The sequence below is a fragment of the Falco biarmicus genome, chromosome 6 (genome assembly GCF_023638135.1).
Source record: "Falco biarmicus isolate bFalBia1 chromosome 6, bFalBia1.pri, whole genome shotgun sequence".
Lineage (NCBI taxonomy): Eukaryota > Metazoa > Chordata > Aves > Falconiformes > Falconidae > Falco > Falco biarmicus.
The window spans coordinates 17,822,432-17,838,936 of NC_079293.1; the positions used below are offsets into that span (position 1 = coordinate 17,822,432).

Genomic DNA, 16,505 nt, shown 5'->3' on the forward strand with positions numbered 1-16,505 from the left:
GTGCTGTGTCAAATCATTATTATTTCATTTTTGTTATGTGATGACAACTTTAGTAGCAATTGAAAACGTGCTTCTATGTGCAAAGGTAATACGAGCTGCTGAACTAAGCGCTTGAAAAAAGATTAACAACCCACAGAACAACAACTTCAATATTAAACTGTTTCAGTGCTCTTTTCCTTAAATTGTCAAAGTGAAAGAGAGATTTAAAGATGCAGTGCTTTGAAATGTATATTTTTTCTAAATTGAATCATTCCACACACAAAAAAAAAGTTTTTAAAAAGATTATGAACCAACTTGCATTTATATTGACACCATGCTTTAAGTGATGAAAAACTAGTATCAGATCTCTGATGAGAGTACCTTCAAACTTAGCTCTGCTTTGGTTACGTGGGTTTTTCGAAGGTCAGGAATTTAAGCCTGGAATGTAAAGCTTTACAGGGGAATTGCTAACTCAGCTCTAACTATAAAGCACTTGCTTGTGTTGGATAACTGTTTCTCCCTGATTTTTCTGCTATCAGAGGCACGGACTCTGCTCTGGATTATGGTGACTAATGGTAATATAAGACAATTCAATAGCATTGTGAAACCATTTTATTGTTAATTTTATTTTTACTATAGCACAAGCTGGAAGGTGCCTTGTTAGCCTTGGGGCAGTTCCAGCATGCCCTGGATGAGTTACTGACATGGCTGGCGCATACAGAAGACTTGCTGAATGAACAGAAACCTGTGGGCGGAGACCCCAAGGCTATTGAAATTGAACTTGCCAAACATCATGTATGTAATTATAATGAATATTAACTGAAATGTTCTTTTGATGTTTATATTACTGATGAGTCTTGTAGTAAAATGTAGCACTCAATAAGTAATTCTCTGTAGAGATTTTCAAGATGCAGATATAGCTAAAATGCAGGCTTGGAATAACTGATGTCTTTACTCTGACTCTTCCATATTGCTTCCTTCCTTCCTTACATATGCCATGCAAGTGGCATAGGATTGGGCCAAAAAAGAGCAGCTTACCCTTGTCTCCACCTTGATTCAGCTTCATTTGAGCCAGGGAACTCGGAAGTTATTGAACCTGCTGCTCTCCCTCAAGCAATAAACTCCTTGATTAGTTCTCTTTAGGCCAGGTCTCAAAAAATGCACATCACTGATGCACATCTTTCATTCTTCTTCCTTCCTTCTCAGAAAAGAGTGATCTGTTGTTCGGAATTCTGCAAAATTACATCTCAGTTGGGTCCAACTAATGTGGAGAATACTTTAAAAATCTTGGCAAACTTTAGGGGTATCCATGTCCCCATCTTTTTGTTACATACAATGTAGGGTTAACTTTTTACTTTTAGTTCTAGTATTTTTACTGAGTATTGTGACTTTGGAGCCTATGGAAGACTGCTTCCATTGTGCCTTTGTTTTGAAGAGTATCTTCCAGGAGCAAGAGATCTTCCCTGCCTCTTTGTGTGACTGTGCTGTTCATGATGATACGTTCTTTCTAGGCCTGAAGACTTCAGTCTAACATAAGTCCTCTTCTTTCCTTTCAATTTGCCATTTAGTTTTTTGCCTGCATGTGATGTGAAAAGTATTTTGGAGCTCATTTTGTTTTTAGAGAAATGATTGAAATTGACAGTGCACAGATAATTTAGGTATTTTCATTGTCTGTCTTAATGCAACTATGCAGCTTCTGAAGCCTTTTGTGTGGTCAGTTGGAACTTGAGGAGAGTACAATATCTACATGTCTTATGTGACTACGGTTATAAACTGGCCCTTTAAAAAAATAAAATACAAATGTGGCTTCTGCTCCATGAACCCTTTATATAGTTAGCAAACGGAAGTGTTTTACCACTGAAGAAGCTTCCAGACATCATTTATGTCTGTGCTGAAGGAGTTCAGCAAACACATTAAGGAATCTACTTCCTTTTCAAAAACAGAGTTTACAGGTTAGAAAGTTCACACAGTAGTCCATCCTGTGGTAGCCTGTAAAAACATCTATCCCTTGAATAATTTTGGAAAGAATAGACCTTGTTCTTAGTGAGCCTTAGCAGGAAGGAAGGGATGAGATGCATATGCTTCTGTGAATATCCCTTTTTTTCACCCTCTTAGGAAAATATAATAATGAGTCTCTTCCAGTTCTTGGAAGAATTAAGGCAAATGTGATGCGCAATTTGTATACAAGGGCTACTTGTTAGTTGCTGTTTCATCAAGTGGTCTGTATAGTTTATTTCAAGGTTTTTTTGTATTTAGCTTTATTTTTTTTCCATATGCTAGCATTTTAAGGGAGGTGAGTTTGAACCAGACCTCAATGAAAAACAGAGGTCATAAACTTCAATTTCTTACATGGGCTTCACCATTCCTTTCCCAACCATTTTGCATATTCTCTTTTTCTCTTCTTCTTTTTTTTTTTTTTTAAAGCATTTTTAAATATATATTTTTTTAAAAATCTTTGAAAACAGCATCTGTTTCCCAAATGTACTTTTTGCCTTGTATGGTTTTGCTGTCGTTGGTGATAACAGGTTGTCAGCCAGATGGAGGTGGTCTTCTGTTGTTAGTATTACAATAATTCCCCAGCTTTTAGCACAGCTGAAGTGTCCTGGTAGCCTGACATAACAGGAAGTGAATTGTAGACCTGAAATGCATGAAAAGGCATGGCGGCAGTCAGATTGTTGTCTGGCACAGCAGGCTCATAGTATTCTTGTCATCTCTCTCCTTTATTCTAAGACTACTGCTCCACAAGCAATTGGCACCACAGTATATAACAGTGTTCACACCTTACCCTCAAAACCGAAGAAAAATGCTGTTAAAGGAAAGTATGTAGTAAATTAAGGAAAGTGAAGAAATAACTCTTCACTAGAAACCTTTTATAATTTCAGAAAATATGTATTCAGAAGGAATATATTATTTTTTCCAGGATATGAAAATAAAATCAGCATTTTGGCAGAATGGTATGTTACTGCTTTTGATTGAAGAGACCTTGGTTATTAGCTTTAACTGCTAATACCTGTGCTGATGTTAAACTATTGCCTTGTCACTGGATTAGAACTAGCTCAGTCACTGTGATTGCTTTCATTCAATAACTTATCAACATGGCCAGTCATAAATGCTGTGTTACAATTGCAGGTGCTACAAAATGATGTTTTAGCTCATCAATCTACTGTGGAAGCAGTTAAGAAAGCAGGAAATGACCTGATTGAATCAAGTGCTGTTGAAGAAGCAAGTAATTTACGGAGCAAGTTGGAACTCCTGAATCAGCGCTGGCAAAACGTGTTGGAAAAAACAGAACAAAGGAAACAGCAGCTGGACAGTGCCTTGATCCAGGTGAATAGGAAATGATCAAATAAAGAGATAACTCAGAAAGTGTCTTTTTACATGAAATACATTGATACATGTATTAGAACTTGGCCTAAATCATAACCATAATGCAGACACTCCTGAATTTGGAGAAAGTTTGAATCTAGCTGTATCTTCCACAGCTGGCCACTCTCTTCTATAGTGCTGAATCAAGACTTCAGCTTTTGGCCTACATATTTTTCAAGAGTGACATTTCTGTGTAGGTATATTATTCAAGGAAAACATTGATCTTATGGTTGCTCATTTAGCCTGTTTTCAAGATTTCCATGTTTTTTATTTTTGTCATTTAGATTGGGTTGAGCTAGTTTAAATTTTGGTTTGGGCTTTATCCTTCCTTTTTTTTTCCTTTTGTTTCCTTTGATTATTGCAAATATCTGATTAAATCTTGCCAGTATACTTATGCATCTGAGTACTATTAGAATGGAGAACATTTAACTAAGCTCTAAAATGATACGGTATAATTTAGGCACAAGGTTTCCATGGTGAAGTTGAAGATATGCAGCAATGGCTGACAGACACTGAACGTCAGCTGTTGGCATCAAAACCTGTTGGAGGCTTACCAGAAACAGCAAGAGAGCAGCTTAATACCCATATGGTAAGTATCAGTATTAGAATGCTTTGCAAATTGCATTCCAGGACTAACTATCTTTCAAGAGTGTTTATGGTGAACACAGAGCATGTTCTATATATCACAATGTCTGTACAGTATCTTAAAAAATTGTAATAGCCTTCAAAACAACACTGTTATTTTCAGTGTAGAAAAAGTAGTCATTTGTGAGATGCTCAAAGCTGAACCATTAATAGTGCTGAGACAGAAATAAAAGAACCTTTGCGTCCTCATTCTCAGGAAGAATAACAGAGTGTTTGCAGATCTTGCAGTGATCCCTATTCTTTTCCCTTCTGTCCCCATAACTATGGTTATGCTTTTTCTTGGATATGAAGATGAATGTAAAAGTGATCCGCATTCATTGGACCTTGACTTAAGAGACTTGATCCTTTACTCTTTATTTAACCAAAGCTGACATTAAAGTCATCGTTAGCATAGATGTAATAAAGACTACTGGCTTATGTAAAGACTCTGCTTTAACTAGAAAGGGCAAGCTGATCGGGATTATTCTCTTCCTTCTCTTTATTTCTCTTTAAGAAATGTTCTATGGGTTTCTTTACCTCCATAGAACAGTAGAGCTTAAAAAACAACACATAAACTTGATCTCTTACCTCAGAGGAAGGTGGTTCGTAGTGTTCCATTTATGTAGGATCATGCTGTCCTGTTAGGCCAGGGTATAAGCCCAAACCCAGTGATCTAAACGGCCATTCTGGCTCGGGTACAACAGTGATGTTTACTGAACTGTCCTTGAACTCAAATATGCCTGACACCATTTCCATTAGAACGCTGCATTGCCAAAGCTTTAAAAATCTAATCTTACTTTGGAATGATGCTAAAGGTGAATGATGCCTACCAACATGGGGCACTTTTTCCCTCCAAAATTTACTGGTAACTATTTTTGAGAAGGAAAAGAATTTACAGTTTAAAAATCAGTTATGACAGGAAACTTAGACAAAATACAGAAACAACCTTGTGGTTTTGAACCCCCCCATCCTTCTCTTTTTGTCTTGAAAGAAAAAAAAAAAAAGGCAAACCCCCTCTCTTTTGCCCCCTGTTTCTGTGAGGGTGGGGAATAATCATGATTCTGTGAGAGTCGGTGGAGTTTTTTCAATTTTTCATCCTGGACTTAAAGTCAGATCCAGACCAAAAAAATTTCCCTGAAAAATGTCAAGGTTTTCTTTGATACATTCCTTTACTATGATTTTTTTCTGTACTTGTTGTACTTACAGATTGATTAGTTAAAGTATCTTTAAACTGAATTTAATATTACAGTTGGAACAAACATGAATGTGTCCCCAGTAATATGTACTCTACATGTACAATCATTTCCCAGCTGTATGTGTACATTTTAACAGATTCTTACTATGCTGTGGGTCATTATAAAGCTGCAGGCATTGACGACTTAACTCTCAGTGTATATAACTTGAAAAATAAGACTTGATTTCAGTTTAGTTAAACCATGATGCATCTGTGCAGATATGTGTAAATGCTCTTTTGTTGTTGGTTGGGTTGTTAGTTTTTGGTTTTGTTTTGGGGGTTTTTTTGGGGGGGAACAACTGAAATGTTGACACTGCCTGTCATGTTGAGTACTATTTATCGCAAGTTTCAAATCCAAACTTGCCACTAAGTGATATAAACCATGCTAATTTTTGACATGAAACCAAAGAAGAAAGTTTTGAACTATATTTTGCTTTGTTTCTCATTGGAAATTATGTCATGAACTGTCTTCTTGAGTACAAGGTCTGTTTCTACAGATACAAATAAAAGAGCCCTCAACCATAATCAGTTCACAAGTGGATTTGAGACTGGGCAGCACTTCCAGCTAAGGCAGCTCCAGGAAAACAAAAGATATGAAGAGACATTACAGGACACCAGCAGGAAAGGGGCTTAAAAAGAGGCTTCTCTGGCTGTCCCATTGCTGCTCAGAATGTCCCTCTCCTTTTCTTTAAACAATCATTTTTCTCAGCTCCTCCTTGAAAATAACTAATTGCTCCTGTCATCTTAAAGAATGTGACTGTACTGCAGAATTAACCACCGTGGTGAGCCTCTGTCTTAGACTGAGCCCAGCCCCAGTGTTTGGGACCTCTCCTGCCTTGCCATGTCTCACCTGTGCTGTGCTCGGCTCCCTGTGTTTACTTCTGAGGGGTTCTTGTGCTGCAGTAAAATAAGATGCTTGGGGGAGTTATGGAAACCAGAAATACTGTAGGGAGGTTCAGAGCGTAGGAGGCAGCAGGCTGGGTGACACTACTTTTCATAGTACTGAGGAAGAAAGCAAGGGAGCTTTCTGTCCTGTTAAAATCTTAGCTCATGGTTGAACCTGCTTCTTACTTTGCCCTCCTCTGTGATCAGAACACACAACCCTGTGTGTACAGTATCTCTTAACCCAAAGAAAATGTCGGGTTTGTCTCTTGTTCTGGGAATCAGTGGAAAAAGTTCTTTCCCTCCTATTTGCAAGCCACTTACTGCTCATCTCGAATACGTTCCTCATTTGGCAGTCTGCAGCAACTTTGTTGGTACGTTTTGGACAGTCTGTTACAAATACTGAACATGCCCTTTTGAGTCAGAGGGATGCATGGGATCTCCCAGTCTCTTGCCACCTCATCTTTAACATGGTTAGAAAAGAACAGTACAATAGTTAGCAAGTAAAGCGGTACCATTATTCATCCAGCTTTCTTTGTCTGTGTAAAATGTGTAAAGTGCTCTTGCCTAGGCAGTGAAGGAAGACACAGACAAAACAAAAGAGTCAATGTACAATAAAGCAGCCCTCCCAAGTTGACCCACCCACTTCTCAAAGTGTATCGTATAGGTCTGGGCTTTCACCACAATGTGTAATGCTGACACTTTTTGTGTTTCAGCTACAGATGGACTTTAAACCAATCAAGTTGTAGCAAATCTTGTGCAGTAGGTGCATAGTACTTTCTTTGCCAAGCTTTGGATCTTGGAGAAGACATCTGACAGACAATACAAGTTCTCATTTCCTGAAGAATCGGGCCCTTTCTTTGCTCATTTGGCTTTTTATGAATTACATATGTTTCCTTTATTAGTCTTAATCATACCTGCTAAATGTTGGGGGAGGAATATATACTATACTAGCATTTGTAAAGAATATTGAATTTCTACCTGACTTATTTTTTTGATGCTTGCTTTATTTAGGAACTTTGTGCTGCCTTTGAAGCCAAAGAGGAGACATATAGGTGTCTAATGCAGAAAGGCCAGCAGATGCTTGCAAGATGCCCAGAATCTGCTGAAACAAACGTTGAGCAGGACATAAATAACTTAAAAGAAAAATGGGAATCAGTACAAACAAAGCTCAGTGAAAGAAAAGTATGTGTTTTTACATAAAAATAGAAATGTAAATCATGTATTTAAGGAAGTTAATGTTCCCTGCTTTTATGCATGCATACTTGCTTTATCCTTTAGGTTTAATTCAGTTGTAGAGACAGTTACGCAGAATTAATTGGTATGTTTAGAAAGTACTGGGAAATGGGATTCAAGAAATTGATTATCCATAATCTGGAGGGGGGATGGGTGAGAATGGCACAAGCCCGTTCCATAGAAATATGTTAACTGATATTGATAATGTTCATTTGGGAGGAAGAGGGCTTTTCTGGTTTTTATTACAGTAATTCTAGACATGAGAGAGTGAGTAAATTTATTTGATCATTCAAATTTATCTCCTTCTCGGTACAGAATTGTTGCATTAATTTTCCTAGCTTTTATCTATTTTTTACTTCGAATTCCCAAACACTTGGCCTTTTGCCACTTACTTCAAGTGACTGCCTTCTGTTCTAACATAGATCAATAGCATGATTTCACTGATACACAACATACGTTTTCTTGTTATTAATTTCATTTTGCTTTCATTCCTTCACGAAGTATGGTCCATTTGTTCTACCTTAATCAAACAATGAAAAATGTCAGTAACTACGAACAGGGGATCACTCTGTTCCTGATATGTATAAAGCACAAATATTTCAGTTACAACTTAGTTATATTTTAAAGTAAGAAAGCTGGTGTCTCTTAAGGTAACTGTGTAATTTAAGAGTGTCAAACTAATTAATACCCAATACAAGCACCTTCTTGCAGGAAGCTGTAAGGTTGGTGTGCTCAGCTAGGCCAGCAATATGTTTGTTTGAAAATGTCTGACTGTTGTCTCATGATCAACAAAAATTCTGTATCCAAAATCTGTCTCTGTTCAGGCAACCAAAATGACAATTGGGCTTTATTTAAAAAAAAGTGGTCTAGGCAAACTTGTTATTTGTTTAGTGCAAGAGAATAGATTTGATTACCTCTCTAAGGCTCTTTCAAGTGCGCTGCCACCTTAGATTTCTGAGATTCTACTGGTTTTGTATTAAAATTGATAAATCCATATGCCCCATTAGGATTCAGTAGTAGATGTTCTAATGTGGAAAATCTTATCTTGATACTAGATGCTGTATTTTCTAGTCACCTATCATATGTAATTTTACTGTTCCTCTTCTATCCATCTCCTTTAATAGGCTCAAATGTAGGCTGTTAATTTAAAGCTCAGAAACTTTTGAGTTGGAAAAATGTTTTGAAATGTTAAACAAAATGCTAAACTGAAATGGTTTCTCCAAAATGCTGAACTAAAATGGTTTACTTGGCTGAAGCTCTGCACAATATCAGCTGCTATTAAAGTATGACCTATCTTTACAGACCAAACTGGAAGAAGCCCTCAATTTAGCAATGGAGTTCCACAATTCACTTCAAGATTTCATCAATTGGCTTACTCAGGCTGAGCAAACTCTAACGGCAGCTTCTCGGCCAAGTCTTATCTTGGACACTGTCTTGTTTCAAATTGACGAACACAAGGTATGTAAAGAAACAGATGTGTAATGTTTTTCTCCCACTCTATGGAGGTACTTCAGCAATGTCCAAATGAACGCTGTAATGCTGGCACTCAGAGGAACATTGGTTTTGTTTTAAAATTGCATTTTATAGTCTTTCTTGCTACATCGTTCTTTATCAGACTGGGTTTTTTTTCAGTGTTTACCCAGTGCTTGAACAACATATTCAGAGTAATTTTCTCCTTTTTTTCCAAGGTTTTTGCCACAGAAGTGAATTCGCATCGAGATCAGATCATAGAGCTGGACAAAACTGGAACCCATTTGAAATATTTCAGCCAGAAACAGGATGTTGTCCTTATTAAGAATCTGCTGATTAGTGTACAGAGTCGATGGGAAAAAGTAGTTCAGCGCTTAGTTGAAAGGGGAAGAGCTTTGGATGATGCAAGGAAAAGAGCCAAACAGGTAATCGGACAACAGCTGTTGTACAGCTCTTTGAACTTAGCTGTAATTACATCCAGACTCTTGAAGTATATGGTGCTTTAAAGCACTTGCACTAAACCCAGACTTCCTTGAAACAGACACTGTTGAGTTAGTGGAGCAATTTCTGTGATTCAGTCATAAAGCACTTCATTTGGGAGGCGAAAGCATCATTTTCAGCTCGAGCAGTAACTTCTGTCTGCAATACAGCATAATCTGAAAGAAAAAGGTTACAGTATGGCTTCCAGATGTGTATTAGTGCCATCTGTCCTCAAAAAAAAGTTTCACAATCAACCCCTTATATTTTAAAGAATGTGATGAACCCCTTTCACTAATCTGTGGGAGTTTTCCTTAGTATTTTATTCCTGGGTTTATGTTCTGCCCTGATTAATACCACTTCCTCAGTCTCTTACGTTAGTTACTAGACCAATATCCTCTGTGTAGTAAGACACCTCTGTTTGTTTCCTTAAAAACCTGGAGAGTGTTTTTTACACAATTTGCCTCACCAGGGGCTGTTAGTGTTTTTTTCCTTAGATTCATGTTCCCCTGACTGAGGAACATGAATGATAAGATTAAAAATGTGAGTGGAATGTAATCTGTTTAAACATCAATAGGAAATTCTAGCTTCTTTTTATGCAAGTGAACATGTCCATTCAAGATTTGGAAATGTTCACACCCAAACCACATTTCCATGTTCACTGCTACCACCACTCAGATTGTAGAGTAAGAACTTCTCTGAGCAATAAATTAGCCCATAAAGCAAATCAAATGTTACTTACTTCCCAGTAGTTTCTCTTGTGCATTCATGCACACAGCAGTTCTGCAGTGGGATAGATTTAATCTCTATATCCATTTACAGGGCTGAATACAATCAGTTATAAATTCAGGGTAACAAGTCAAGGTGTCAAGGCCTGATCCACGGTGTTGAATGATAGGGTCCAGGAGCTTTAAGAGGTTTCTGAACTAGTTTCTTGTGCTTTCATGTGTAGGTAGCCCAGGCAAGAATTTTCAACAGAGGTGCAGAGAAAGAACTAACCAGCTTAGAAACACTCAATCCCAAAGGGATGCCACTTTGCAAAAGCTGGTTGAATCTTTAGTCTTTCCGTGCTTCCTTCCCTGCAGCACTTTTTGTTGAGACAGGAAGGAAGATCAAGAATCTGTTTCTTGCCCATCAAGATAGCATTTGATACAATGAGAACATTTATTAGCATCGCAGGCAAAATCTTGGGCAGTCATCCAGACAGGAGTTTTTCCCAGTGATTTACTGCTGTTGTCCCATGCAATAGCTAAGTCCTCTTCTTGCTGTATTTACTATTCCTTACTGAAAATGTAGTAATTTAAATGACCAATATATCAACAGAAGTTACCAATATGTCTCTGAAAGATAAATACTATGTGTGCAGATCATGTACATAAAAGGTTGCTAATTTACATGGGAGAGGTGAAGCTGAGTCCAGTGGGCACATGGTTGGGCTAGTCCTCTTTGAGAGACCAGGGAGAAAAGCACACCAAATCTTTCCAGAGTCTGCCAAGTACTTGTTTGGCCTATAGGGAATTCATTGGGGTTTAACATTTTCGGACTGTTTTATGAACCAGTGAATTTTAAAATCCATGTAAATCTCACTTCCCTGCAGTTCCATGAAGCCTGGCACAAACTTATGGAATGGCTGGAAGAGTCAGAGAAATCTTTGGACTCAGATCTTGAAATTGCAAATGACCCTGACAAAATAAAGATGCAGCTCGCACAGCATAAGGTGAGTCATGAGTGATAAATGCAAAGCACCCGGTGGGTGTAGGTAAGTCTATCAGCCTTGTACTGTTCAATTAGCAAAGGGATAGATTTATAGCCTCGCTGCAATGAAGTACTTACTTGCATTAGGTGAAATGATGGGGGGTTACAGGTGGGGAGTGGAAAAAAAACTTCTCACAGTACCTGATCTGTGAGGAAATGGTTAACTATGAAGAGGAAGGATATACAGCAGCACAGAAATTTAAAAAAATAACACTATCTCTGAAGAGGTTTTCTTACAGGCTTTTTTCAGTTCTTGAACTACAAATTCACCATCCCATTACGTGGATTGGGACTTTGCTCTTAATGCTACAGGACCACCTCATCCTGTATACATTATCCACTACAAGAAGAATAATCTTGTAGTTTGATTGGCAGTTGCTTTTTATGTCAGTGGAAATACTAATTAAATCCTCTAGAAAGTACAGTGACACCATTAGTAGCAAAGCTTGTTTCTCTTCATGGGATTCAGAATTCCAGGACCAGCTTCCATAAACCCAGCTACTATAGGTGAAAATGTAAAAATTCCCCTGATTGACCTGGCTTTTCAAACAAATAATGATAATTCAAAAGCTCTGTGGTCCCATCAGACACAAAGCAAAAGGAAAGACAGAAGTCTTTACTTCATTTTTACTTTTGTAAAGAGCCTAGAATAATATATTTCTAAGGATCAAGTGGGTAAGTGGTAGAGTCCTCAAGAGACAGACTGTGTGTCAAGATTTATCTTGGTGCAGTTTCATCAGAGACAGAGTACTGAAAGATCATTCATTTTTCTACATTTTGGCATATATTTTCTTCTACTTTTCATATCAGTTTTATTGTTCTCCATATACTCCTACTTTTCATTCTGCACAATATCCCCAAGGGTTTGCATATCTAATTTTTCCCTCTCAGTGTAGCTTCTGATGATTGCTTTTACCTCCGACAAGCTTTGCCATGTATGTTAATGATTGGTTACTGCATCAGTCTACTGAATATTTTTATCATCTCTCACTCTGCATCATGATTTAAGTATTTTTTATCAACCAGGAAAATATCCTTTAATATGTTGAAAGTTGGCTGTTGATTAAGCAAAAGGTTTTACCTATGTTTGCTGTTAAAACTTTTAGATAAAGCCTACATTAACATTCTGATATGCTAACTCTGCAATTTCAGTTTTTTCTGGGATTGCTGCTCTTGCCAGAATTTAAAGTCAGCGATGGGAATTGGGGAGAGGGGGGAAACTTGCTGTTAAGATAGTCTGTCTTGTCTTCTGACTCCCATCATGTCTTAATCCTTTCAGTCCTCTTTTTTCTTTATATAAAGGTCAAACTTTTCATGAGTACAGTCAACATGTTGTGACTTTGCTTTGAGGTCCTTTCAGGACTCTACTCTGTGCTCCTCCCCTCTTCTGAAATGTTAAACTTGATAATCCTGCTTACTTTTTATACCTGCAGTAGTATGTTTTGTGAGCTCAAGCTTCCTCACATGGATTGGCAGACTCCTCATTTCCGTCAGTGGTGTGTTTACTCCAGCTTCTTTTTGTATAAAATGCCTGTAGAGAACAGCTACTTGAGTTGCTTGAATCTCATTTCTCATTAAGGAATGGGGCACAGGGACATTAGGATTGAAACTGGCGATTTGGAGGAAGAAGATGACTGTGTGTGAGAGAGGGGGGTTTATGAACTTTGTGACTTTAAACTTGTGTGTGTGTCCCCGCAAGAAATCAACTCAATTGTTTTTTAATGAGCTGTCAAACCTTCCAATGCGGCAATGTCCTTCCTCGTATTTTGAGTCTTTTCCTTCCACTCCCCCATATACCCTGTGTGCCTGTCTTTGTCTTTTCTGTCCAGCCTTGAAGGTTTCCTTGCTCCTCTTAGTTAACAATTTTGCTATCTGAATTGAATGTCTGCTGTAAGCAGTAAGTTGGACATGCTCTTTGCCAGTTGTTACTGCCAAAAAAAAAAAAAAAAAAAAGTCTCTGAAAGAGAAAAGCTAAGATAATGTGTTTTCTCTCTTACTTGTATCTAGTGTGTTGCCAGGGACTTTTGGGGGTTATTCATGGTTTGTTTATCAGCAGTTTTCCCTCATTTTTAGAAGTCAGGAATGGAAAAACCCATACTAGGTCACCCAATCCATTCCTGTGCTAATGCCGAATGTTCCTTACAGTACACTTGTATGAACCTGGCTAATTTTATCTGTATGTTCCCATCTTCCTTAGAAGGAGGGTAGGTAGATGAACAAAATCTCAGTAATTAACTTACCTCTATGCTCCTGGCAGCTTAACCCAGAATCTACTCTTAGTTACACCTCTGTGAAATCAGGTGAAAGTAGATATGGTGTAGTGTCTCTAGTCTCTCAAAGGATGAATTGATTGCAAGCTTTTGTTCACCCTTGAATCTGTTTTTCCTGTATGATCCTTCTCTGGCAGCAATTTCGTTGTGTTTCCTCATGCAAACCAAGTAACACTTGGTGCATGTAGTACTACAGCAGTTAACAAACCCCATCAAATAAAAAGAGCACAGACATATTGTTTGTATTGAAGGAACTTTTATAAGAAGCTGGTTATTTTCATTTTGAAAATTATTTTTGTTGTACCTTGACAGTGGTGTTTATATTCTTTCTTAAAGTGTGTTTCCTTGTTTAATGTGAGGAAAATGAAAGGACAGTAAGGAAATACTAACTTGCAAAACAAATGTTGCTGGTTTTTTGGGGGTTTTGGCTGATGAATTTTGATTCTCAGTTCTCTCTGGATCCTGAAATAACCTTGAAGTAAGGCCAGTACAGTGCAAAATACCAATCAAGTTTTAAAAAAGGAACCTTGAATCACCCTAGGTAAAGTAGTCACATGGTGTAACCCAATGCCTACCTCCTGCTTAAGACAGCTCCATTCCACCTGAGCTTTCCCTGACATGCATTCACATCTAAAACCAGCAGATGACTGTATGGACACATGGGAAAGTTGGTGGAAGAGTTGTGAGCTACTGTGGCACAGGTTGGTGCAGGCAAGCTGGGGACAGCTTGCCAGTCAGCGGTGAGGAGCCGTGGACGTGCCAGCAGTGACCCTGAGGAATCCTTGCAATCTTCATGTGCCTGAGGAGTTACTATGAGTTCTAAGCAGTGATCATTTGCTTGTTGCATGTGATGATACTGAACATTGCTGTGAGAACCAGATGAAAATTTGTTTCAGCAAACACTGAGCAAAACCTATTTTGGCCTAGTGTTTCCTTGTGAGAAAAAAAAAGAATATTTGATTCTGTATATGAGTTTCCTAGAACAAACTTGTGATTATTTTTTTTTGTAACTGATTTCCTGCTAGCAGTTCATGAAGGTGTAACATAAAATGCTTTAAGCATTGCTAGGATTTAAAAGGTTCTGTGTTGGTTTGCTTTTGTCTTTTGGCCGTATTCTTTTATTTAATTATTTACTCTGTCAGTCTGTCAACTCCTCTGTGGCATCAGATGAGCTGTGTCTCTGTGTGCTCCTCTCTGCCTGTGAAAAGCTTCCAGAGGCTCTGTGCAGAAGGAGCTGGCAGACAGATGCAATTGCTGTGACACTGTCAGCTTCCAAAGTCCCTGGATCACAGAAACCTGCTTGTGATGACGATTTCCAGCCCAAATTGAGTTTCCAAATTGGATGTCACCTGGATGCTTCTTGTGCTGATCTATACACTTTTGTAATACAAGTCTTCCCAATTATAGTATGCTTCAATCTTTGGAGGGTTAAGTGCTTCTGGTTAGTGGTTTCCCAGCTTGACCATGCTGAGCTAATGACATTTGTAGCCCTTGCGGTGCTCTACGCTGGCTTGAAATCTTAGTATGTAAAAATGTGTGAAGACTGCTCAGCTTGTGGCTCCTGAAGTAGGAGTTTTGTCATATTCTTCTGACAACCAGGAAGCCTCTTGCTGAAATTTAGGAATATTATGGTAGGAGAGAAATCACTGCTCTCACTAGAGGAGGAATTTTCCAGAAGTTGTTCCAGAAGGTGTAGAGCTATGTTCCCAGAGAGGGCCAAAAAGTAGGGACTCTGCTAGTGTCAAGCTCCATATAATTTCAGATGCACTGTGGCACTAGCAGGCTAGAAGTTTTGCAGTAAGTTTAAAATTTTCTTGCAGCAACATTTACTATTCCCGTTGCAAACATATTAAAGATTAACTGTGGTCTGTAAGCAGTTAATACTATATGGGTATTTTCTTTTTCTTCCATATATATATAGGAATTCCAGAAATCTCTTGGTGCCAAACATTCTGTGTACGATACCACAAATAGGACTGGACGCTCCTTGAAAGAGAAAACCACATTGGCTGATGACAATTTGAAACTTGATGATATGCTGAGTGAATTAAGGGATAAATGGGATACAATTTGTGGAAAATCAGTGGAAAGGTAAATGAAAACCGTCCTAATTATTCAGCAGATAAGAAAAACACTTAGGAGAATTCTTCTGGCTTCCATTGTGTAAAAGTAATACTAGAGTCATTAGCTTGTTTGATAACTAGGAGTACCAAAGCAATAAAATACTAGAAGTACATAGTTCCCTGATGGTATGGGGAGTTTGCCTTCTATTTAAAAAGGCAAACAGTGATATAAAGCTCTTAGGTGTTGTAATTTTATGCTGAAAATGTTTTCTTCAAATGTATGAACAATTTAATTTTTGTGGGTGGTGTTTATTTTTTGTTTTGTTTTGTTTTAATTTATTTTTCCTCCAGACAAAATAAACTGGAGGAAGCCCTGTTGTTTTCGGGACAGTTTACTGATGCTTTGCAAGCTCTCATTGACTGGTTATACAAAATTGAACCTCAGCTAGCGGAAGATCAGCCAGTACACGGAGACATTGATTTAGTGATGAACCTGATCGACAATCACAAGGTAATTGCAAAAATATTCTTTTTTAATTACTAGACTGCTCTGAAGTGTAGCATTTTAATGCTGTTTTGATTTGGTTATACTGTAAGTTTTAGAAACATGGGATAGTTTTGTAACACAATCATGTCATCAACAATGGAAAGTGCTATAAAACATGTGGAAAAATACATAATACTGTATTTATGAATATTTTGTTAAAAGTCACAAGTGTGCATTTACAAGTACGGGTATATGGGCAGTAGATGCAAAAACTATTTTACTGGAAATCTTTAGGGGAGACAGGGCTTTTTATTTAGGACATCTGCTAACCAAATGTCCAGTGCATTCTTGATGACTACAGCAGCCTTTAGGACCCACAGGGCTGCTGTATATGTCGAGAAAAGTAGTTGCAATGTTTAAGTTATGCACAAGAGTATATAACGACTGTGGCCCAGGAAGCCTACATTGGCAAGCTACAGTATTTTGTTAGTGAAGTGTTTTTGGAGATGGGAACAAGTAGGAGATGTGGGACTGTGCTTCTGAATCCCCGTTCCTCAGTTCAGTACATCAGAAGAAATGACTGTTGAAGGTACTGGTGTTGCAAAGGCTACATGCAGTCAGAGCGCTGGAGCCTGGGGGAATTATGAGGTGAAGGTCCCTCT

The 16,505-nt window shown here is 38.1% G+C and overlaps 1 protein-coding gene across 9 annotated transcripts in view; it reads left to right on the top strand.

The window, feature by feature from the left end:
• Positions 1–16,505, top strand: part of DST (dystonin) — a 303,289-nt gene that overhangs the window by 262,193 nt on the left and 24,591 nt on the right. For all 9 annotated transcript variants that reach the window (XM_056344537.1, XM_056344539.1, XM_056344546.1 and 6 more), the window contains 9 exons: positions 619–774; positions 3,109–3,306; positions 3,806–3,934; positions 7,100–7,270; positions 8,624–8,779; positions 9,010–9,216; positions 10,866–10,985; positions 15,215–15,384; positions 15,708–15,867. In XM_056344537.1, the coding sequence (XP_056200512.1) occupies positions 619–774; positions 3,109–3,306; positions 3,806–3,934; positions 7,100–7,270; positions 8,624–8,779; positions 9,010–9,216; positions 10,866–10,985; positions 15,215–15,384; positions 15,708–15,867 (1,467 nt within the window). The remainder of the gene's footprint in view (positions 1–618; positions 775–3,108; positions 3,307–3,805; positions 3,935–7,099; positions 7,271–8,623; positions 8,780–9,009; positions 9,217–10,865; positions 10,986–15,214; positions 15,385–15,707; positions 15,868–16,505) is intronic.